At 46.9% G+C, this 25,000-nt stretch overlaps 1 protein-coding gene across 1 annotated transcript in view; it reads left to right on the forward strand.

Annotated features, from left to right (window-relative positions):
- nlgn2a (neuroligin 2a) overlaps window positions 1–25,000 on the forward strand; it is a 111,988-nt gene that overhangs the window by 52,591 nt on the left and 34,397 nt on the right. The window contains exons 2-4 of the mRNA XM_030339083.1: window positions 2,962–3,075; window positions 18,257–18,645; window positions 18,749–19,322. Of these exons, the coding sequence (XP_030194943.1) occupies window positions 18,836–19,322 (487 nt within the window). The 5' untranslated portion in view covers window positions 2,962–3,075; window positions 18,257–18,645; window positions 18,749–18,835. The remainder of the gene's footprint in view (window positions 1–2,961; window positions 3,076–18,256; window positions 18,646–18,748; window positions 19,323–25,000) is intronic.

Below are 25,000 nucleotides of genomic sequence, written 5' to 3' on the forward strand. Positions count from 1 at the left end.
ACAGGGCAGGATGTGTTAGGGTGGAGAACAATAGATGGCTCTGCTCCCGGGTCATGTTTTTCCAGTCACTAGAAGAAGATGTAACGTTTTGTTGTTGGAAATGAAGCTGAAGGATATACAGTAGGTCAGGAAGGCCATAGATCTAGTTGATGTACAGTATGTTGGATGACGAGCTCGCCAATCTAGGCCTAATTTTTTTTTTTTGTTTGGTTCCGGTTTCCGACCGACGCTGTCAATTTATGTGCGACCCAAATTATTTTATGAGCTTTAAAAAAAATAAAATAAAAAATAAGACTTTTTTTCGCTCATCCTTGTACAGAATGAAGAGGTGCTGTACCAAAACGTAATTTTAGTTTTGGTACAGCACCTCTTCATTCTGTACAAGGATGAGCGAATTTTCTCGTTTTTAAATGAAAACAACCTACCTATCATTCGCTGCCGCTGAAAAAAAAAAAAAAAATTCCCTTCCTACCCATGACCTCAACTGACAACTAACAGGAACCTAACTTTTTTTTTTTTTAGGCCCTATCAATTCTCCATTTGATAATGTGATGGCCTATCTTGAGTAGAAAAAACATTGTGGGGTGATTTGCACGTCGCAACGGTGCAAATAATACCAATCTACTAATGATGTTAGAATCCTAAAGTGTATATTAGAACACGTTATATATTTTTTTAACTTCCTAAAGATATCGACACATTTACATAAAATGTGATTTCTGTACCGTGTGTTGCCAAGTGTTTGGCTACATCCAGCTCATTAGGGGGCTAACCGATGACTTCACAACGGGAGGGGCCCTACCTCGGTGTCTCTCAGGACATCCAAGGGCCTTCCCCCCCCCTGTTTGTTTTCCATCTGATTCTCAGAGTTCATGACCCACTGAACACGGGGGAAAAAAGAGAGCGGCCTGGCATTTAATTTTTAGAGCAGAAGGCAGCCATATGCGAGTCGGGAGGAGATCAAATCATGCTGGAACACACACACACACACACACACACACAGACACACACACACAGACACACACACACACACACACACACACACACACACACACACACACACACACACACACACACACACACACACACACACACACACACACTATGGAGGCCAATCTGTCTGTATCTAACCAACCATTGACCGATGAATTGCATCATTGTGCAATAGCCATCACTGAGAACACCAATTGCGCTGCTCTCCATTTTGTGCTCCCTTCCTCTTTCTCTCCATCTCCCCCTTTCTCCCACTTTTTTCTCGATCTTCTTATTTCCCTCCATCCCCCTTGCTTTCTCTCTATCTCATTCTATCTCATCTCTATCTTCTCTTCCCTCTACTATTTTCTATTTCCCTCTTCTGCTCTCTCTCTCACTATCAGCCCCTCGTTCCTCTTTGTCTCACTCCCTCCTTCTCTCTCACTATCAGCCCCTCCTTCCTCTTTCTCTCACTCCCTCCCATCTTAAGGCCCTCCCTACCCTATGTAAATCCCTCCTACTGCATCATACATCTCTCTCTCTCTCTCTCTCTCTCTCTCTCTCTCTCTCTCTCTCTCTCTCTCTCTCTCTCTCTCATCTCTCTCCCCCTCCATCTCTCTCCTCCCCCCTGCCCTGTCCCCCTCCATCTCTCTCTCGATACCACACAGCGTTAACAGCATCCCGTGAACGGTGGCGACGGCAGCGAGAAACCTAATTTAGACTGGGAAGAGAGAAAAAATATGCATAAACCAAGCCGCTAAATTGGCTAAATAAACGAGCTCCCATCACTCCTGCGAGCCAATCGAATGAGCAGCAAGCTAATGCAACCGCCGCAGCGGCCCGGAGTTAGCATGCCAGATGCGCGACCCTGGGGACTCCGTGCTGAGGTTGGCGTCCCCCGCTGTGACACGGGAACATAGAAGGATAATGACATGCTACAGCGCTGTTTTATTTAACCAGGTTACTATAGTTATTGTGTACCATTGCGCGGTCGATTTATATTGTAGCATTAATAACAGGCAGCTAATTTGTATACACACGGTATGAAATGTTATGTGAGCCTGTTGCTTACACAATAATTTGTATTGTATTATAATATAATTATATTATAATTTGTTTTGGATGGAAATTGTTATTATACATTTTATCATGTTGCTCTGTGCAGTAGTACTGTGTAGGCTAGTCTACGTCACTTGCTCTCGCAAAATGATGTCGCTCATCCCACCAGCTATCCCCGCACTTTCAAATCAAACCCACTGTCCTGCTTGTGTGTTTGTGTGTGTCTCAACCTAGCATACCTCGGCGTATTCCGAGGTTTGCTAGGTTGAGACAAGCAGGATTCCCATCCTTTTGTAAAGATATTTGTTTGTGTGTTTGTGCACCAGTCAGTCCCAACCCACCTCCCACCATCCTTTGGCCTTCAGGCTTAGCAGCGTGTTGTATGGACTCGTCATATCAACAAATACACACAGAGACTCATACACACTCGTACACACACTCATACACACACACACACACACACACACACACACACACACACACACACACACAAACACACAGACACACACACACACACAGGCACGCACACACACACACAGACACACACACACACACACACACACACACACACACACACACACACACACACACACACACACACACACGAACACACACACACACAGCCCATGTGGTAAAACGCTGGGGCCTGGGTCAGGAGGACACACGCTGGTTAGTGCCGTTTGGGTGCCGGTACTCTAATCTGAATATTTAATGTTTCGTGACCACTCCTTCTCCTCCGCTACCCCCTGCTCCTTCTCCCAATCCTCCTCCTCCTCCTCCTCCTCCTCCTCCTCCACATCCATCTCCTCCTCCTCCTCCTCCTCCTCCTCCTCCTCCTCCTCCTCCTCCTCCTCCTCCTCCTCCTCCTCCACCTTCTTCCTGAGCCGTTGCCCAGTCATCATAATTATTGGCCTCTGTAATTAATTACAGAAGTCCGACAGCCGGTGGCCGTAATCCTGCTCCCTGGCCCCCCTCTGGCAGGGCCGCGGCTGAGGCTTTCAAGCTCCTGCAGGGAGCCAATCAGAGCCATCCACACATGTCTGGGTAGGTCCAAAGCCCAGCCACCCCTCCCCAATGGATAGATAACAACTGTTTGAGTTTTGGTGTTTATTGGACCGTGCTGGATAATTACAATTCAACCTCTTGGTTTCGATAAAAAGAAGAATAAAACAGTGATTTGGCACGGTGCTAATGGTGAGCATCACTAGGGGCCATTGTACGTTTGGATGATTTGAATAAACAACACACCCGCACGCACACGCACACACACACACACACACACACACACACACACACACACACACACAAACACACAAGCACACACTGTCAACTAGTCCACATCGTTTAATCATTCCATTAAGCTGTCTGTCTATTTTAATCATGCCGGACCCTTACCCTAAAAATCCTGCCGGAGTAGTTTTATGATTTATTGACGGCACCCTCTTCAGTTCCCCCGAGCCACACTACTGTTGACGGTTAGCGCGTACCGCGGGAAAGAGAGGTAATGGGAGGGAGAGAGAGATAGAGAGAGTGATGTGAACACTCCCCGACCCTGACCACCAAGGATGAGGAGCAGATGGAGGGAGAGGAGGAGGAGGAAGATGAGACAGAGGAGGAAGTGGAGGAGGCGGAGTAAGAGGAGGAGGAAGGGGAGGAGTAGGAGGCTAGGGGACGGACGATTTAAGAAAGGACGATCGGGGCAACGGATATATCACTCTCACCCTCTCGCTCTCTCTCTGAATCACACCCCTGGGATAGAGGAACAAGTGTGAGTAGAGGTTTCATCGAGGTAAAACCTGATGGTAGAGGAGACAGCGTCTGTGTGTCCCTCGCCTTCATGCCACCGCACGGCATTCTGGGTCATTTTATGTGTGTCATCACATAAAAGAATGTTGGAGGTTTATGGCAGAACTGTCCCACTGACTCACCCATCGTTGGCTGTGTGCTGAGGCAGGGGCCCGGCCGGCCGGGGCGGTCTCGCTCCACCAAATATCGTTAGATGAATAGGTAAAGGAAGAGGAGGGCGCAGCTTGAGTATTGAGAAAAGGATGCAGAGAGAGAGAGAGAGAGAGAGAGAGAGAGAGAGAGAGAGAGAGAGAGAGAGAGAGAGAGAGAGAGAGAGAGAGCGATAACGTGATAGAGAGAGAGAGAGAGAGAGATAACGTGATAGAGAGAGAGAGAGAGAGAGAGAGAGAGATAACGTGATAGATAGAGAGAGAGAGAGAGAGATAACGTGATAGAGAGAGAGAGAGAGAGAGAGAGAGAGAGAGAGAGAGAGAGAGAGAGAGAGAGAGAGAGAGAGAGAGAGAGAGATGAATTTAAAAACCATAGGCGGAACAAGGGATCATTCTAACCTACTTTATGGATGTATGATCTCTTTGTAGTTAGCTATGTCGTTGCCTGCTGCTGCGGGTACATGAGACTGGGTCTCACTCTCCCATGATGCAGTGTTTGCTGTTCCCTGAGCTGAGGAGTGTGTGTGTGAAATCACGACAGCTGAAACCCTACACATCTCATCTCGCAGACTGACTACTCAGAATGAATGAATGCATTTGAACGCACTTCTTGTAAGTCACTGTGGACTAAAGTGTCAGCTTAATTCATTTGATGTGCGTGTGTTTTTATGTGTGTATGTGTTTGTGTGAAGAGTATGGAGATATTGAAGTGACAGAAGTCACAAACAGCAAACCATTGATGTTTGGTGACAGCGTTGGGTTGCCATGTTCTGTAGACGTGACGTGGGAGTTTATTCTTGAAATACACAATTCTTGAAATAGACTATTATTCTGTCCTTTTTTCTTGAAATAGACTAATGTTGAAACTAATATATATATCACTGAAAATAAATACGTACTAAATATTGTTCAGTAAATATAGTATTATGTCTTATTCTTATCGCTTTGTGCGTTCCATCAAATGGATTCCATTGTCAGGTTTTTCATTGTCGTTTCGTGTCGTATTGAGTTTGCTAAATAAACACTCTGCAAGCATCAAAAGCATCGTTGCTGATGTTATCTTCCCACTGTTTCCCATCGGCTATGGTCTTCTTGCAGTAATCATTCTGCATAAAGGGGGCACTGGCACTCCTTGATCAGCCACTGTCTGCGTATTTATCATTTTTTTACCGTTTGCAAATTAGGTTGTCCATTTCAGGTCTGGAGGGCAATTGAGCAGTGCACCTAAAGCAACTTTATCAGCACGCTTCCTCCACCTCCTCCTCATCCTTCCCCTCTTCCATCCCCTCCACCTCCCCCTCCTCCTCCCCTTCACTCACCTCCTCCTTCCTGCTCTCCTCCCTTCCTCTTCCCTTTCATACCCATTGACTCCTCCTCCTCCACCTCCCTTTCATCCGCCTCCTCTCTCCTCCGACACCACCTCCTCCTCGCTGGAGGCTCCTGAAGGATGTGCCACTCCTCCTCCGCTGGCATCTCATTAGTTCATAGAAGGAGAGAGGAGAGAGAGAGAGAGAGAGAGAGAGAGAGAGAGAGAGAGAGAGAGAGAGAGAGAGAGAGAGAGAGAGAGAGACAGAGAGAGAGAGATCAATGAAAAGACCAGAGGGCGTGAGAGGTGGTGTTAAGCTAAGCCACGTACTGTGATGCAGCGCCAGCTCCCCTCAAACATGTCTTGTTGCTCGTGTCACAAAAACACACACACTAACACACACGCAATATAAGATAGATGGGGTTGTTGGGCAGGGTGTGCGCGTGTGTGAGTGTGTGTGTGTGTGTGTGTGTGTGTGTGTGTATTTGTGAGTGTGTGTGTGTGTGTGTGTGTGTGTGTGGCAGTAATACAGTAAAGACAGACAGAGATAGCCGTAAAAGGAGAGAGAAGTGCCAGGGACAAATGGCATCACAAGGAGAGAGAGAGGAGAGAGAGAGAGAGAGAGAGGAGAGAGAGAAGAGGAGAGAGAGAGAGAGAGAGAGAGAGGAGAGAGAGGGGAGGGGGAGGGGGGAGAGAGAGAGAGAGAGGGAGAGGGAGAGAGAGAGAGAGAGAGAGAGAGAGGGAGAGGGAGAGGGAGAGGGGGTGAGGGGGAGAGGGAGAAGGAGATAGAGAGGGAGGGAGAGAGAGAGAGAGAGAGAGAGAGGAGAGAGAGAGAGAGAGAGAGAGAGAGAGAGAGAGAGAGAGAGAGAGAGAGAGAGAGAGAGAGAGAGAGAGAGAGAGAGAGAGAGAGAGAGAAAGTTAGAGTTAAATAGAGAAAGAGAGAGACCGAGGGAGAGAGATCATAAAGGGGAGACAGTCAGGGAATATAGTGTGAATGGTTCTCCAGCTTGCCTGGTGACAGCTGTGTCTGAGACACAGCAGCAGCAGCACTGAGAGTGAATGCAGATCCTCAAACCTGGCTCTCTGACACGTCTGTCTCATGTCTCATGCATCCATTCATCGTTCTGTATGTACGGACTATAGTTGTATATATATACATAATACATTATATATGCAAATATACAAATACACACACACGTTCAAAGCTGTAGATTACCATATTGCACACTCATAGACAAAAACACACACACACACACTCACACACACAGACACACACTCATACACACACAGGCGCTATGTTCTACCCATTAGAGCGAAAAAAATACATGTGTATTCATGAGAGTATCTTCCTGTCTACTCTAACCCCACACACACACACAAACACACACATGCATACACATACACAAGCACACACACGCACACACAAACACACACACGCACACTGTGCGGTCGTTAGCCAAACAGGGCGGTTCTTGATGAGCTCAGCTATAGATTAAAGGGGGGGATGAATATTCATTGCAAGCACGCTAATGGGGGGTTGGAGAAGGAGAAGCTGGAGGAGGAAGACGAGGAGGCATGAGGAAGGAAGCGAGCTAGAGAGAGATGCATTTAGAAACGAGTGCTGAAAAAGTACACTCAGAAAATTTCGAGAAGTCAAAATACAATGCGAGCGCAAGACAATGTGTGTGTGTGTGTGTGTGTGTGTGTGTGTGTGTGTGTGTGTGTGTGTGTGTGTGTGTGTGTGTGTGTCTGTGTGTGTGTGTGTGTGTGTGTGTGTGTGTGTGTGTGTATCTGTGTGTTTGTGTATCTGTGTGTGTGTGTGTGTGTGTGCTAACTTCACATGAATAAGGCTGATTGCTATCTGGACACTATCTCTTTAGCATTATTTTATATTAGTTTGCTTTGATATTCGCCACCACACGCTTCTTGTCTCTCTCTCTCTCTCTCTCCCTCTCTCTCTCTCTCTCTCGCTCTCTCATCCCCCCTACGGCGGCGTTCGATCGCCCGCCCTGTCAATGGTGAACGAGACAGCGAGGCAAATTAATTGGAGGGGGCGAGGGCGTCCGGTCGGTGGGCTGGGGGGGGGGGGGGGGGGGGGGGGGGGGGTTGTGGGGGGCTAGGGGTGTTTGAAGGGGAGAGAGGGATGTCGGTGACACCCAGCAGACATGTTTTCTGAGAGCGGTGATGGCGAGAGGGGGAGTTGGACAACTAGAAAGGAGAAGGAGAAGGAGAAGGCTTCAAAGGACACTAGAGAGGTCCGGATGACGGCGTCGCCGCACAAGACGCCTCTCGAGCAACGCTCATCGCCATCTGTCGTGCGCGGGGGGGGGGGGGGGGTTGAGGTCTAGCATTTCCACTCTCTCTTTCCTTCTAATTCAGTCACTATTTATCTTTTTTCTGGGAGCTAGTCCTCAGCTGGCCTCACCTGACACGCTGATTGTCACTTTGGTCTCTCTCGCTCGCTCTCTCTCCGTCGTGCGTTCCGGTCCATCTCTCTCATTCTCTCTTGCTCAGTTGTTTTTATGCTCTGCCCCACCACTGATTAGCGTTTCATTTCCCTGTACTATCGCCCAATAGAGTCCCACATCTTTGCCTGCACATGACATGTTTGGCTTTTATTTTGAAACCCATCTTTTATTTTGAGGAGCGGTGCTCAGGATTCACACTCCAACATTTAATTTCAATGATTTCAAACATGAACCTGTAGAACATAACGGGCTTCCACAAATGCTTCGACCCAAATTAATCTCAAAGTTTTATTTCAATGCTGGTTTAGAGGCATTGAAGGGATGATAATGCTGTCAGTTATACAATCAGGAAACCCTTCTGAGGGACGATCGTTTGTAAAGTTAAAAAAGGTTATTATTAGCTTTGATTGAAATAGTGATGAAAAGGTTAACCATTATACAAGAAATATTAGTTATTTCTGTAAATAAACGTTCAAAAATAATCGTTTGCAATGCAATTACTTAGCTTGAAGAACATTACATTACATAACATTTGTGTAGCAGATGCTTAAGTCCAATGCGGCTTACAGTGAGTGCATTGAACAAGGAAGATATATCCCAAAAAGTAAAAGAATCTTTGATCGTAGAAATTCATAAAATATGCAAAGCAACTGCAATCAGGTCTTAAACAAGATAAAGTGACCGGTTATAATTTATTTGTATTTTTTTCAAGACACAATCTTAAGCCTATGGCGGTTGACCAGTAGGGTTTCAGCTGTCCTGGTCTCAGTGGGGAGCTTCCTCCTCCATGCTGGAGCCAGGGCTAGCAGGGTTCCCGCTGCCCTGATGTCGGCGGGGAGCTTGTTCCTCCATTATAGAGCGCAGGACTGAAAAAAATCTAGATTCTGTTGAGCACCTGCTGGGGTTGCCACGCATTGAGGGATTCGCGAGCCGTTTCACCGCCGTGGAGCGTAGTTGACGGGCTGGGGTGTGTCTGTTGACCCTGTGCGGGGTCTAGGCCCGGCCGTTGCCATTTGCAGCACAGAAGGGCAAAATATGGGTGATGAAACTTTGTGGACCGACAGCAATGTCTGAAGTTACTTGTGCTTACGCTGTTCAAAGTATTTGCCTATTTGAAAAATGATTTAGCCCTTTAGCAGACGCTATTCTCAGCTGGGACTTCAACACAATGTTCGCCTGTTCCCTTACCTGCTTGACACCTGCGTTAACCATTCTGTCCGGCGTTGTCAACGGGCCAATGGGGGCCGTGCTGACACTGCGTGCGACCCTGAATTGCCATTTGACCCGTGGGCCTGTTCAGTAAAGACACATCTGTCCGAGGGTACGACTACAAACCGCAGCCGGGCTGTAAGCTATGTCGTTCATTAGCGCGGGTTAATTAGGACTACTTCCCAGTTGCCGGGGAAACGGCTTGATGCATTAACCATCGTTTGCTCCCACCCCCAGCTTCCCTCTGACTACCAACCCCATGTCTCTCCACACGGTCTACCAGCTATTTATAACATGATCATTTCTTAAATTTAAATTCAAATTTTTGGTCGAGGCGACCTCAACTGTGTATGTATGGGTGTTCATATTTATATCTATGAGTGTGGTCGTGTAGCTGTGTACTGTAAGTGTGTATCTAACTTTCAATTTCAATATTGGTGCCAGCGATGCGTCTCCCCATCCACATATAATTTGTTTATGTTTGGGAAATGTAATGGTTTGTTTGATAGCTGTATTATAACAGCTGCTGCTGCACCCACCACCCCACCCACACACCAATCGCACACACACACACACACAGACACACACACACACACACACACACACACACACACACACACACACACACACACACGCATGAATTGACACACACATAAACACACTCATTCTCACACACAGACGCATGCGCTGACTCATACACAAACACACCCAAACACACACACACACACACACACACACACACACACACACACACACACACACACACACACACACACACACAGACACACACACACACACACACACACACACACACACACACACACACACACACACGCATGAATTGACACACACATAAACACACACTCATTCTCACACACAGACGCATGCACTGACTCATACACAAACACACCCAAACACACACACACACACACACACACACACACACACACACACACACACACACACACACACACACACACATACACACACACCGACACAAACACACACACATACACACACACACACACACACACACACACACACACACACACACATGCACACACACTAGGGCTGTCAACGAATATTTGAAGTTCGAATATTCGTTCGAAATGTATCCAAAAACGCGAATTCGAACGTGAAAATTAATATTTGAATGTGAAAAAACACTCCCGCGGTACAAGCGCCTCTATCTGCTTTGTGAATGAGCCTCTGTCTGTTCGCGATGTCCCTCATAATATTCGAATGTGAAAAAACACTCCCGCGGTATAAGTGTAACAGACTAGTATTGTGAAGAGCGAATGTATTTTATCCCCTCGGGGTTTCCGTACTTGGATATAGGTATTCCAGCTCGGCTATGCCATTCAATAAGCATCCGAAGTAGAGCTCAGGGAGCTAGTAGTCTGGCTGGTGAAAGCTGCTATAACGCAATGTTCTCGGCAAAGTCCGAGACAGCTTTTTTTTCATGAATCCGAACGGTGCGTAGTGCTGGCCCTTTCGCTGGCATGGTGGAAGACGTAGGCGACATGCATTTTTTTCTTTATCGATTTTAATAGGCCTTCTCGATAAATGGTAAGCAAAGCAAGGAACGTTACCACTAGCATACTTTGTAACATTCAGAAGCGGGCGTCTTCTTCAGATTACTATAGTTTGCGCGCTTGCAGGTGTGGTGGTGAAATGCAAGCGATACAAAGTTGTGGCTTTTCATGATTAGGCCTCAACGTTACTGGGCTGTTTATAGGATATATATATATCCCACTAATTTGAACCATGGTTTTGTCGCATTATTGACATATTGACGGCAACTGCGTAAAATAGGCAACCAGATATTCGAATAGTTCGAATTCGTGATTTTTTTCCAAACGAACATTCGAATGTCATTTTTGAGCAATTTTGACAGCCCTAACACACACACACATCCTCACACACGTCACCCCCCTGGTGCGATGCCAGGCCCATCCTCTGGCACATGTCCTCATTATCATTTTCATTATACTCTGGGACCACGTGTATCCGCGGACCCCCGGGAACCACCATGTTTTAAACCTCATCTTACGCAGGAAATAATAACGCCGGCATTGACTACAGTTTTTTTTCCAGTGAAACAGATACACGTGCTGACATAATACAAGCTGGAATAAATTGCAGCAAGTTGTTGCAGGGTTCTTTCAATGAATGGTTTCTGTCATGAGAGGAATGTTTTGAGTCGTGTCCCGGTTAATGCTAGCTGGCATGCAATGCTAACTCTCAAGAAAGGAGTAAAGTCAAATTTCTTAAGAAATATGTGACACCAAACCGCCACCATTTCACCAATATTTGCAAATGTTATTTCACATGATGCTTTAAAAAAATATACCTGTCGTAACAGTGACAAGGCCAGCTACCTATATTTATTTGAAGAAGAAATGATATTGTAATGTTATTTTTTCACATCTTTACTTAGTTATGCTGCTGGAGCCATAGCCCTACCCAAGGTCAAACGGGAAGAGAGGACACTAAAATATGTATGGCTTTGTGCTGGAGAATACATTTAATGGCAGGAACCTCTGCCAAACGTACCATCTCATCCTATACTTAACTACGCAAACACACACAGACACACACAGACACACACACGCATGCACACAGACACACACACACACACACACACACACACACACACACACACACACACACACACACACACACACACACACACACACACACACACACACAAAAGTGCCTTCCAGCCTCTTGGCTGTCCATTCTTTACATCCTCTCTCTCTCTCTCTCTCTCTCTCTCTCTCTCTCTCTCTCTCTCTCTCTCTCTCTCTCTCTCTCTCTCTCTCCCTCCCATTGGAGGTATTACTTAAGCTGCCCAGGGCACTGGTGTGTGTGTTGGGGGGGGGGTATGTCTGTATGTGTGTCTGTTGGAGGGGAAATGTTGGAAGAGGGATGGTGATTAATGGAGTGGAGAATGAATCCTGAAAGAGAGAGAGAGAGAGAGAGAGAGAGAGAGAGAGAGAGAGAGAGAGAGAGAGAGAGAGAGAGAGAGAGAGAGAGAGAGAGAGAGATGTCTGGTGTATTTTTGCCTGACGATAAGCAACAGTAAGCGACACGTCTAAGAATAGCCTGTGAGTGTGTGTGTGTGGGTGTAGAAACACACATATATAAGTACAGATTTATATACCTTCCTGCATGGAGGTATGCTCTAACTTATGTTGTGTTACTTCTGGTGCGAGTGTGTGTGCGTGTCTGTGCATGCAAGTATGTGTGTGTGTGTGTGTGTGTGATTGTGTGGCTCACGTGTGTGCTGGTGTCTGTGTGTGTGTGCACGTGGCTGTGATTAATCTGGCGCTGTCTGTCTAATTAACACCCGATGGTCCTGTGTTGTCGTGCCGAGCGTCGCCACGGCGCCCGGCGCGCTGACCCGTGGCGGCAGACGGAAGCGGAGAGGGAAAAGAAAAAAGAGGGAAAACACGGCGGCCCCTCCGCGCCCCGGCCAATTAGGGCCTCCGTAAATATTCGCTTTTAACTCCGGACGCCATGTTGTTCCTAATTTGGTGCTCCAGTGGGCTCGAACCATCCAAGGTCCCCCCCGCCCCCCTAAACGCAATCGACACCCCCATACAACCTCTCTCTCTCCCCGAGACACGAGTTAACCGCCGTTTAACAAACGCACCCCCCCCCCGTCCCTCTGTCTGGAAGCCCCCCGGTGGACAGGCTGGTTCTGTCCCTCTGTCTGGAAGCCCCCCGGTGGACAGGCTGGTTCTGTCCCTCTGTCTGGAAGCCCCCCGGTGGACAGGCTGGTTCTGTCCCTCTGTCTGGAAGCCCACCGGTGGACAGGCTGGTTCTGTCCCTCTGTCTGGAAGCCCAACGGTGGACAGGCTGGTTCTGCCCTCTGTCTGGAAGCCCCTTGGTGGACAGGCTGGTTCTACTGACTCCCTCTTTTATTTTTTTCTCTTTCTCTCTCTAATTGTCTTTGAGTCAATCGCTCTCTTTCTCTCAGTCACTCTGTCTCCCTTTCTCAAGGCCGGTTCTAGACATTTTGGTGCCCTAAGCGAGATTCGGATTTGCTCTATCCCCTGATTAGCCTGGTCCTACCAGACTCTCGTACTTCATTTAATTTGCAAAAAGAGTCTGGCGTCCCTCCATTGACAAACGTTCCCTCACTTGAGGCGGGTGTCTGTTGGAGTTTTAAAGCTATTGGATCTGCCCAGTGCCACTCTGGATTGACCATAACCAATCGCTAACGTTTGACTAAAACTCAAGCGCACAACCTCAACGACATTGTTCTCAGCAACTCCCTCTGTTCGCTGATTGGACCGGCAAAAATTTTGGCCGCAGAAACCCGCAAATATACCACAAACCCAGACGTAGTACTGAAGGGAAATGAAAATTGAACGGATGTATGTAGGCGGGCGGAGCCAGGCTACCCCCTGATCCACAAGCTTAAGACCCCACCAGTAAAGCCTCAACACCACCTACTCATTCCACCATAAAAATATTGACGCACAAAAATCTGACAATGGTTCAGACAAATATATTTTAACATTATTCTAAATGATGGAAGCAAACAGAAAACAGAAGACTGCCATGTGGAACTAAAATCGTTCAAGTCTCTGGTACACATCCTTCAAATCTGACCCGACTTCTTTGATTTGAAGACATCCATGGTGTCTCCAAATGAAATCTGCCTAGAAACCGCACGATTAATACTCATTAATACAAGGTCGGAGTCCATTGAGACGCTCCATTCTAGATTCTGAGGGCCTGGAAAACTCTGCATGTCCAAGGCCAGTTCCCTCCCATTCAGGTCTGACTGCACACCAGAGCCTGTGTTTGAGTGTTTCACACTGCTTTGTCATCTCTTCATTTGGCAGGGGAGGGAAGGTGACAAGTGTACCTGGCCAGGCAGAGCAGGGGAGAAATTGTGAGACCAGGGGTGCAAAGTACATATCTCTCTTTCTTCTCATTAATTTGTTACCTCAATTCAGAAAATGAGTTATTTATTTTATAATCTTTTAGCCGCAATGTGGCACGACCTGACCTATGCCATTAATAATAATAAATGAGCCATCCCTCTCTCTCCATCCCTCCTGTCTATCTCTCCATCTCTCGCTGCTGTCTGTATTGTACCGTGTAGTTTTAATTGGTAAGATTCCCCTATCATCACGTGGCAAAATATTCTCCCTGCCGCTGTCTCGTGATTCATCTATATTTACATCCGAAAATTAACACTCTTTCTAATTTACAAGCTAGTCAGAGTAGGTTATTTTGGGGTAAGGAAGAAAATGCTTACTTTCCGAACCAAGATGTACAACGATTCCTTGCTCTTTCTACTCGCGCAGTGCCTGAAGTTGATTGCATAACCACTGTCGACTGTTTGACAATGGAGGCACGGAAGGAAATTAATTGAATGAAAATACGAAACTAAATTACATTACATTACTCAACGTTTTTTCTAAGTTCTATTCTTTGCTGTCTGAGAGTACCGTGTCCAGCCGGCTTGTCTGGGATAATGGAGGGAGGAGGGTAAATAATGAACGCAGAGAGTGACAGAGACACAAGCAAGCCCTGGCATGTCGCTGGCTCCATGATGTCAGAACCTGTCAACAGCATGGTGGACACACACTCACTCACACAAACACACACAATAACACAATCAAGGAGAGAGAGACACACACACAAACCCACGCACGCACACACACACACACACACACACACACACACACACACACACACACACACACACACACACACACACACACACACACACTCATAATAATGCAAAGAAAGAGAGAGACACACACACACACATACACGAGCAGATACACACCTAATAACAAAGAAAGAGAGAGACAAACAGACGCACACACAAACATAATAAAACAATGAGCACGACACAAACACACACACACACACACACACACCACACACACACACTCACAAGAACTCACACACACAGACGCACACACACACACACAGTAAAAATGCATGCATCCCCACAACAATAGACAGAAATATAGCTGATATCACCGAAAGAAAGATAGATGTTGGAAGGAATTAGAATAAAAACAGGCTAAGGCACACACACACACACACACACACACACACACACACACACACACACACACACACACACACACACACACACACACACACACACAAAGGGAGAGTGATGTGAAGCAATCCAATCGTATCCCTTCCAAGCCCTCGATGTGTTAATTAGTCAAAAGTGTGAGAACAACAAGGGAGCCGGGCTCATTAAAAGTCTGTCAGAGTGAGGAGATTTATGACTAAGTACAGCAGGGCTTTATTAGTACTCATATGTGACCCATCGCTGTGCGGTTTTGAATGGCGTGCGCGTTAAACAAAACCACTTCCAACATAACAGACGTCTATTCTGAGGAATGAGAGATGACGACCAACCACACACACACACACATGCATACAAAACATACAAACTACACCCCTAAACAAGGACACTTTTCTTTTGTGACACTTCTTTGTAAGCATCTTTTCTCCTCTACTCATTCTTTTTCTCTTTATTCCTTCTCCCCCCCCCCCCCTCCTTTCCTTGGAGGCATAGGAGAAGGAGAAATTTAGGAGAAATTTGTTAATGTTTGTCCCTATAAAACAATAATGGTAAAATAATAAATACAAAACACGACAGTAACTGAGTAGGTCAAACCGTCCAATCTGAAGGCTCTACTTAACCACTCCCCCTACTCACTTCCACCAATGCGAAGCGAACAGAACTGAGTAGGGGAGGGCGTAGCCTAACTAGTTTGTGAACGACCCAGAGAAACGCAACTCAAATTCAATGTGAACATATATGAGGCTTTAATAAAATCCCGGACGATTTTGAAATTCCGACACACATTTTTTAAAAGTGTGTCAAAAAGAGGGCATGTCCGGGCAAAAGAGGACGTCTGGTTACCCTACGTGTGGCGTGTGAGCGTGTGCATTGGTTGAATTGCGTGTGTCTCACGCCGAACGCGTGAGACTTGAGAGCCCTGTTACCGATATTATCCCGGATATTGACAGTCGCAGTTCAGCAAAAGAGGCGTAGAGGAAGAAGGGGCCCGGATGTTGACAGTAATGGTTGTGGAACTGTGCAGCGCCGTATAACGAATGTATTAGATATGCAAATTTGATCGGACCTGACTGGAAAGTATTACCCGCCACAGTGGCGGGTGAAGTGACACAATTCACCTGCCACCATACAAATCCACCCGCAAATGGCGGGTGGCGGGTGTTAATTTCCATCCCTGGTGTGTGTGTGTGTTTGTGGGTGTATGTGTTCATGTGTGTGTGTGTCCTTGCTGGGTACGGCTTCCTGGATCCTTTAATACTCTCAGTGGTTTCATTAGAGGACACACAGCCCTTTACACTGCAGTTAGTGGCAGCACACTCATACAAACCCTCACACACACTCTGGCAAAAAGGAACACTATAAGGACCGAGGAGCAAGGAACATCGTGAGGACTGAGGAGAAAGGAACAAAGGGCAGCCAGCGACCAGTTAGAACTATCGCTAGTGAGGCGCAACGTACCCCAAGGCTAGGGCTACGCAAGCCACCGCAGTCAAGATGGCAGACGTAGCGCAAAACAGGATAGCGGCTAACCCAATTACCGTCCTCAGCAAGACTGGAGAACCACAGTGTCCTCTGAGCCTGGAGACATACACACACACACACACACACACACACACACACACACACACACACACACACACACACACACACACACACACACACACACACACACGCACAACACATGCAGAAACCAAGAAACACACGCACACTACTATGCAGATGCTGATTCCTGACCTTAAAGGCTTATGTTATATAAGGGTTAGCCTTTGTTTGTTGCATTTTGCATCGTCGACGTAGCATAGAACTTTTTCATCTGGAGGCGCTCATCATTAGCCTGTGCTTTGGCCCCTTGTTGCTCCTCTTTCTATATATTGGATATTTTGAATAGCTATAGGCTCAAGTAGGAGAACGAGAGATTCTCTCGTTCTCCTACGAGAGCGCAGAGAGAGAAAGACAGACAGACAATATATTAAGACATGATTAGATAAGATGATTGGTGCTGTGTGTGTGTGTGTGTGTGTGTGTGTGTGTGTGTGTGTGTGTGTGTGTGTGTGTGTGTGTGTGTGAGTGTGTGAATGTGTTTGAGGGTGTGTGTGTGTGTGTGTGTGTGTGTTTGTCCCGAATTGTATAATCTTTCTGAAAAGAAAGGCATTTCAGCGCAACACCATACACAATACAATATATGTAAACAGAATATATAGACATGTATTATTTTGAATCTTTGTTTGTATGTGTATGCGTATTTGTGCCTGCACGTGTGTCAGCTGTCTGTCTGTGTGTGTGTATGTGTGTGTGTGCACATGCGAGTACATTGTGCTTGTATTTCATGCGCCCTCTTTTAAGCTGCTTAGTGCCACACAGGCTTTGACCTTTCCCCCCCGGTCGGCAGTGAAAGGCTCTGTCCCTCTCGCTCCACCTAGTTCCTGTCGTCTCATCTCCACACTGACTACCGCTGTCTGATTCACCCCCTCCTCCACCACCACTCGCAGAATAAATATATAAAACATAAATACTGATTCAGCGAGCGTCGAGCAGGTAAATGACGAGCCTGTGAGTCCCCGACCTGCGCCTGGCTTTGGGTTTGAGTGTGTTGACTAAAGTGTAGTCAAGCTGTCCCACTCCCAGCCGCGATACACTGCCCCCCCCCCACATGTCCGCATCTGACCTTTAGGCAAGATGCTTTTCCCCTGCCTGCCACTTAATGAAACAGACCAATCCACTCTGAGTAGGTTTGGATATGAGCTGCAGTGTGAATTGAAACCTTTTCTTTTTTGAAGGCTGGTCAATCATGCTTTTACCGGAAGAGTGGAAAGCGAATATGAAGTGAATGGTGGGCATTCATTTGGTGCAGACCTTCATTGACTTGTTGATCTCAACCACGCTGTATTCAGGCCATTTTATTGTTGGAGTCTATATTTAATAAATTTGTATTTCATCATTTTCTTGGAAACCATTTCAGAGGATTATGTTACACTGGCAACAGTTTAACTGGATTTTGTGTTTGACACAGATAAACTATAATCTCTTTTATCTTCCTCTCTCTCTTTCTCTCCCTCTATTTCACTCTGCGTCCCTGTTCTCTTATTTACCTCCTTCTTCCTTTCTCTCCCTCTCCTATTTTTTTTTCTCTCTCTCTCTCTCTCTCTCTCTCTCTCTCTCTCTCTCTCTCTCTCTCTCTCTCTCTCTCTCTCTCTCTTCTGTTTCTCTGCAGGCTTTGCCACTTGTGAGCTGATCAGTGGGCCTCCTCCCAAAAAAAGAACTTTCGGAATCGGTGCAGAATCTAAGCCCGATCTCTGATTGAATGGCGGCCAGCGTTTCCATGGCGATGGAACGGAACAGAGCCCTGGCTCGGGAACCATTCCGGAACCTTCCCGTTGAAAGACGTCAACGCCTCTGAGCTGACGGCGGCGATATCTGCTTCCCCCTCCCTCCTACTCTGATTCTCCTCCCCACTCCCCCCTCCCCCTTCCTTCCTCCCCTCCCACATGACCACACCTCTCCAAGGACCCCTTCGCCTATAAACAGGAACACCCCCCCCCCCCCTCCCCCAGCTTCCTGCTCAGACTTGCTCTTCGCTCCATCAAGTATTTCTGAACATTGGTTGGTAACAGTGCCGTGTCAACCCGCACATAACAGAGCAATCTCCCCCCCCCCCCCCTGTGACCTCAGCTGACCTCTTATTCCTTCCTCTGATACCTTCCAGAACAAGACCCCCCGGGTGAAGCCCCCGCAGGCCCGGACGAGCGGACCGCCACCCCGCGTCACGCACCTTCTCCCGGGTCTCCCGGCCATGGAGCCGGCAGGGTGGGGGTCCCGGCCCCGCGCGGGGGGCGCAGGGGGCTCGCTGAGGGACGGCTGCCTGGCGTGCACCCTGGGCTTGGGGTTGCTGCTGCTCCTGCTGCACTCGCCCGCCTCGGGCCAGCGCACCGACCCCTCCAAGCACCCCACCGTGACCACCAACTACGGCAAGCTGCGCGGCGTGAAGAAGGACCTGAACAACGAGATCCTGGGCCCGGTGGAGCAGTACCTGGGCGTGCCCTACGCCACCGCGCCCATCGGGGACCGCCGCTTCCAGCCGCCGGAGGCGCCGGGCTCGTGGCAGGAGGTGCGCAACGCCTCGCACTTCGCGCCCGTCTGCCCGCAGAACGTGCACGGCGTGCTGCCCGAGATCATGCTGCCCGTGTGGTTCACCGACAACCTGGACGTGGCGGCGGGCTACATCCAGAACCAGAGCGAGGACTGCCTCTACCTCAATGTCTACGTGCCCACCGAGGACGGTAAGTGGCCAGGGAGGAAGGAAGGCAGGCTGGGTGGGACGGGGGGGGGGGGGGGTTAGTGTGGCAGGTGGAGGTGGTATTTATATTTAGTTGGGGGGTACATTTAGGCTCTGTTTGGTGGAGGTGTAAGGCTGGGCGGTCACACAGCGGGTCGACTCCAAATAATTTTTTGAAGTTTCTACACTTTTTGAGGTTGGGATATTGCTGCACAACGGTTAAATTAGGCTTTCAAAAAAAACCTTTGAAATTGAGTTTCCTAGATTCTACGAGGTTCAGGTGTTTCCCAAAAGATTGGGGGATTTTGGTTTCTAACGTTTTTGAGTTTCAAATGATATTACAAACAGTTCAAATAGAGCTTTCTTGACTTTTTGAGTTTCAGATGTCCCAAAATATGGTCAAATTGATCTTTCTACTTTTTTTTCGGTTCAGATGTTGCCGTTTTTTTTTTTATTGAGGTTCCTTCCCTTTTTGGGTTTCAGATTTTAAGCATCTATTATGTTTTGCTTTACATAGATCATAGGTTTGAATGTTGTGAAATGAGAAATTTGGGTTTTTAGACATTTTTCGGTTTGGGTGTTGGACAAAATGTTTTCATTTTAGCTTTGTAGCCTTTTGACATTTTGATGTTGCGTGAAAAGGTACAATTGATCCACTTTGAGGTTCTGATAGGGCTAAAACCTCATAGAATCTGACGCTTCAACATTATTTGAGGTTTCTATGTGAAGAAAACATGGGACGATCCGTTTATAAATGCGAGTTACATAACATCAGGTAAAACGGTCCCAATATTCCTTCTTTACCTTTTACAAGTCCCCTTCCCCCTTCAAGGATAAACTAAAGGTCAGGTAAGAACTCTGTGTCATACTTCAAACCTCCAACTTTGGTCTCATTTCCAAAATGTTTTGGGTCTTCCCGAGCGAAGACAGGTTTTGCGACTGAGCCTAAAAAATATGGTTTGGGTTATTTTTTTCTTCCTCAAATCTGACATCTGTGACAAACGTGTCAGACTCCACCCCTCGGTATGCTGCGAGTTTTATAAGACCGCGGGGAAAACTTTATTTTTCTAATCTTTGAAAACCTTTCCCGCTCGTCAGGTTTCACACATGGATCTGTGAAAAATAACACGACTCTCCATCGTCCTTCCTCTGAGAAAATATCACATGTCTCAAACTAATTGCTTGCGTTTATCCCAAAGGTTGCAATTGCTCAGGTTTTCTGCCACGTCCCTTTTTCATCATTCCTTAAGATGCCAGTCGATCACCCCGAAAAATTGCTTGAATAAAAAAAGCAAGATCGTACTGGAATCATCCCTCGCACGCACAGTGGACGTGTGTGCGTGCGTGTGCGTGTGTGTGTGTGTGTCATATTTGTGCAAAGATCCGTTTTTTCTTGAGGTGTCGATTCATTTAGGTGCACTGGAGTCCTGTCGTTTGATGGATTGTTGGAAGACTACTTAGCCCATTGTCCAATCACTGTAGCTTAACACCCAGGGTCTGTGGCTGTTCCAACACCCTCCCACACCTCCCTAAACAAACAAAACAGCATTATGAATCTCTATATAAAGTTGTCATGTGAAGTTGTTGTGTGTGTGAGTGTGTGTGTGTGTGTGTGTGTGTGTGTGTGTGTGTGTGTGTGTGTGTGTGTGTGTGTGTGTGTGTGTTAGCATGTCCCCTCCCCAGAAGCCAGCTTCCATATGTTCATTGAGGCCAAAACACAAGTGTGTGTGTGTGTCTGTGCGTGTCTGTCTGCGTGTGTCACACACACACACACACACACACACACACACACACACACACACACACACACACACACACACACACACACACACACACCTTTAAATAGAGATGCATGTGTGTGATGGGTCCACCGCGCTCATGGAAGCAGTCCAGTGTGCATTGATAGAGGAGGCCATCAAGTAGCAGAGTGTTAGGAATTTGACCTTTGCGCTCCAATAAAAAAAACGTCTCCTGTCCTTGTTGTGTGTTTTCAAAGTCCTATGTGTCTATTACGCCTTTAACACATGCACCCAATGTCTGAAATACTCTGTATAATCCCCGTTGGGGCTATATGTGTTTCAAAAATGACAGAATCCCCCCTCCGGAGTTAATTCTCCTGGCCCCTAGTTGCTGCCGCGATGATGACGTTTCCATCATGCAACTGGCACCAGACAGGGCCACAGAGAGTAGCTGCCTCGTACTTCTCTCTTCTTGCCTGAATTATGCATTCCAACCACTTTCTGCTTTTCACTCTTCTGTTGATATTGCGGATATGTGTAAACATATGCAGCATTGATGTATCCACAAAAAGAGTCGTAGCGTTAGGGAGTTGGTAGCCTCTCTCACCATCTTCCATGTACCAACTTCCGCTGCATACTTTTTAGGGCCGCCCCCTAATAGTCGACCAAATGTTAACTCCATCAAATCATACCAATCAATTCATACTAATTATTTATGATATGTATATTCTCTCGGGGGTAACACCCTTCACTTTGACCGGCACTGGGTCTGATTATAGGTCGGAATGTGGTCGGAATGAAGCGGCCACCGATTATTGACAGACAGGCAGGGTACTTTATTCTTAGTTTCACTAATTTTACAGTACACGTTTGCACAGAGACAACTGGACTCGTTCATTACTTCACTAAACGCTACCGCTCGCTCTCCTTGCTCATCCACTCACACACACACACTGCCATTCCCGCAAACTCACATACGCTACTCTCGTAACAATTATTATTGACAACAGTTAGCTGACCATTATAGGGTCCCAGCCTTCCACTCACTGTTTTCTCAGTTAAACTCAAAAATCAACTAAATTGGTTCCAGTGTTTGTTTGATGTGAAATTAAGCAAGACAATACACTCTCTTTCTCCGGTAACGCAGTCGTTCACAAAGCCTTTCTTCTACGTCCTTTCTTCTATTTGTCTGTAACTCATGCTCCAATCTTTCATCGATCGATGCTGATGTTATGGTTGCAACGGAATATATGATGCTTCGCTGCAGCAACATTGAAGATGATCGCTAATGGCTTATACTAACGACTACTAGTCGACTTGCAAAATCTTTGGTCGGGGGCAGCCCTCATACTTTTTGTGTTGCTTCCGGCATCCTCCAGGCTCTCCCCAGGCGCCCACCCTTGCCTAAAGCATACATAGTATCTCCAATAGGGGTGAGCACGTCTTGTGGCTTATCTCTGGTTTTGTGTCGCATGTGTGAAAGGGCCACTCCGGATCACCTTTGTAACTGATTCTCTGACTTCATGCTGAGATCATGTGTGAAGACCTAAATGTAGACATTGACATAACCCCCCCCCCCCCCCCCCCCCCCCTAGTACGTACTTGTTTCTCTGACCAGTGGTGGGTACATGTACGAAAATATATCTGTAAGTAGTGCATGTGAATCATTACCTTGGTTCAGGCGGGGCCTTTCTGCCGCCGTCATACAAACGAGGCCTTTAATCGCCTGCCATTGGTTGACACTTAAGGTATCACCTGATGCATCAGCCTATCGCCAAACTGGTATCATCATCCAATCAGGGTCTTTATAATGGAGCTATCGTCCCCGCCTGCCTATCTCCCTTCGATCTTACCAGCAGCACAACTCCTTTGTGCGGTTCCCTCTTCCTCCTCCTCCTCCCCCTCCTGCCCCTCCTCCATCTCCTCATCCTCAGCCCCTTCCTCCCACCAGTACACTATTTGTTCCAGGGATTGGATATGATCTGGTTTATCCCTCGCTTGTCAATGCTCCCTGATAACATGTAGGCCTATTTATGTTCTTGCTGTTTTGTTCTGTCAAATCGCTCGCCCCAAAGTGTATATGTTTATAACCCCAACCTACCCTAACCACACGATAAACAGTGTCAATCTATTCAACTGAAACTTGAAGGAATAAATACAGTGTCTCTAGATTAATTATAATAACAAAAATAACAATACCAATTATTATAATACAAATGATATGAATTGGAACAGCTCTTAAAGGTTGGGTAGGTGATTTGCGAAACGCCAGCAGATTTTGAAAATACACAACTCAAATGGTCCTACCCCCTCTCCTTCAACGCTGACTCTGACTCCACCCATTCCAAGTACCTGGACGCGCAATCATGCACGAGCGCGAACAGAGATGCGCGAGAGCGAGCCAGGCTAGCGTAGGTTTTCGTTTAACAACATGGCACTACATTCAGCTGTAAGTTGCACCCAGTACCGCGGGAAGTAGGAGTGCTGGGGGTGCTGCAACACCCCCTGTCCGAGGCCCTGTCTTATCACAGAAAACGATCATTTCTAAAAACTCCGGCCAAAGTGGAGATTTCTGAAAACGCCGGTTATGTGTTGTCGTGTCAACGGGGAGATACGGGATTTTAGGTTCTGAAGCGTCACATTATGCACCAGGAAATGCTTAACGTCATGTGAGCGCCCGCTGTACCGTATTGGTCCGAATATAAACACAAACCCCATTGTAAGACGACCTATATTTGGAAAAAAGATTTGAAGACCAGATCCGTTTTTTATGAATAAATAAATTGTATTCATTGAAATAATATACGAAAATAAAAAGGCATCGAATAAAACACTGCATTGCCACTAAACAGTAGTGCAAATAGGCCGTACTGATGTGTACACCAAAGACTATTCCTGACACTCCTCTGCCCCGCTGTGTTCGCTCTGGCTGTGGTCGCTCCGAACTGTTTCGGCCCGTGGCAAAGCGAGTCATCCTCGCTGCTGTCCAAGGCATTTTGAGACGCAGCATTTATTTAATGCTCATATGACCTAGTGCTGAAAAAAGGTTATATGAAAAAGTGTGAGGGTAGCGGTGGTGCGCTAAACTTGTTCTGTGAGCAGCTGGATGTGAACGATCGATTTTCAACTGTCCGCGCATGCACTGGTGTAATTGAGCTGCGCTGCTATACATCTTTTTTTATCAATGTAACGAGTTGCGAGTCTAGTGCAGGCTGAGTTTTTTTTTTCCCAGCACCCCCTGCTGAGAATACGTTCTCGCTGCAATGGTTGGACCAGATGTTATAAACATTAAACGGTCACATAAATCATTACTATTTTTAGAAAATTTATGTTTGTTTCATATAATTGTATTGGAAGTCCTGGTTTTCACTAGGGTTGCCGCGGTGTGGACATTTTCACACCGAGTAATACACTCGTCTCCACACCGGTATTACCGAGTATAAACGGTATAAACTTTGAAACTAGGTCAACCGCCACACAAGCATCGGTTTTTAGACCCTTCTCGTCCTTCAGTTGCCGCCAACGTTCGAAAGCAGCGCCTAGGATTATTCTTGATTTCAGTTTTTCTCTTTCAGCGTTTTTATTATCAATTACTCTCTGAAAAAGAGTTTTCCTTCTCTTTGCTGGTGGTGGTGGTGGTGGTGGGGATGGTGGCGTCTTGTCTGCCATGGAAATTGTCTTCTACTGCTAGGTCCAAATGTGGATTAACTAGTTCCAGTAGCTACCGCAGGATAACAACAAACAGGAGCTTGCTCTGGGTCACGAGCTCTGGGTCACGAGTACTGCACGAAGGGGTCGCGCGCGGGGCGCGGGGGAGGGGGAGTGCAGTACGACCGTTTGATTGACGTACTTACTGTCCAATGCAACTCGGTGGCAATGGAAATGATTGGCTGGAGTTTTTCGAGCCCTGCCCGTTCCACAGATGATTGACTTGTTTAATTTT

The sequence above is a fragment of the Gadus morhua genome, chromosome 17, assembly GCF_902167405.1.
Source record: "Gadus morhua chromosome 17, gadMor3.0, whole genome shotgun sequence".
In the NCBI taxonomy this organism is placed as follows: Eukaryota; Metazoa; Chordata; class Actinopteri; order Gadiformes; family Gadidae; genus Gadus; species Gadus morhua.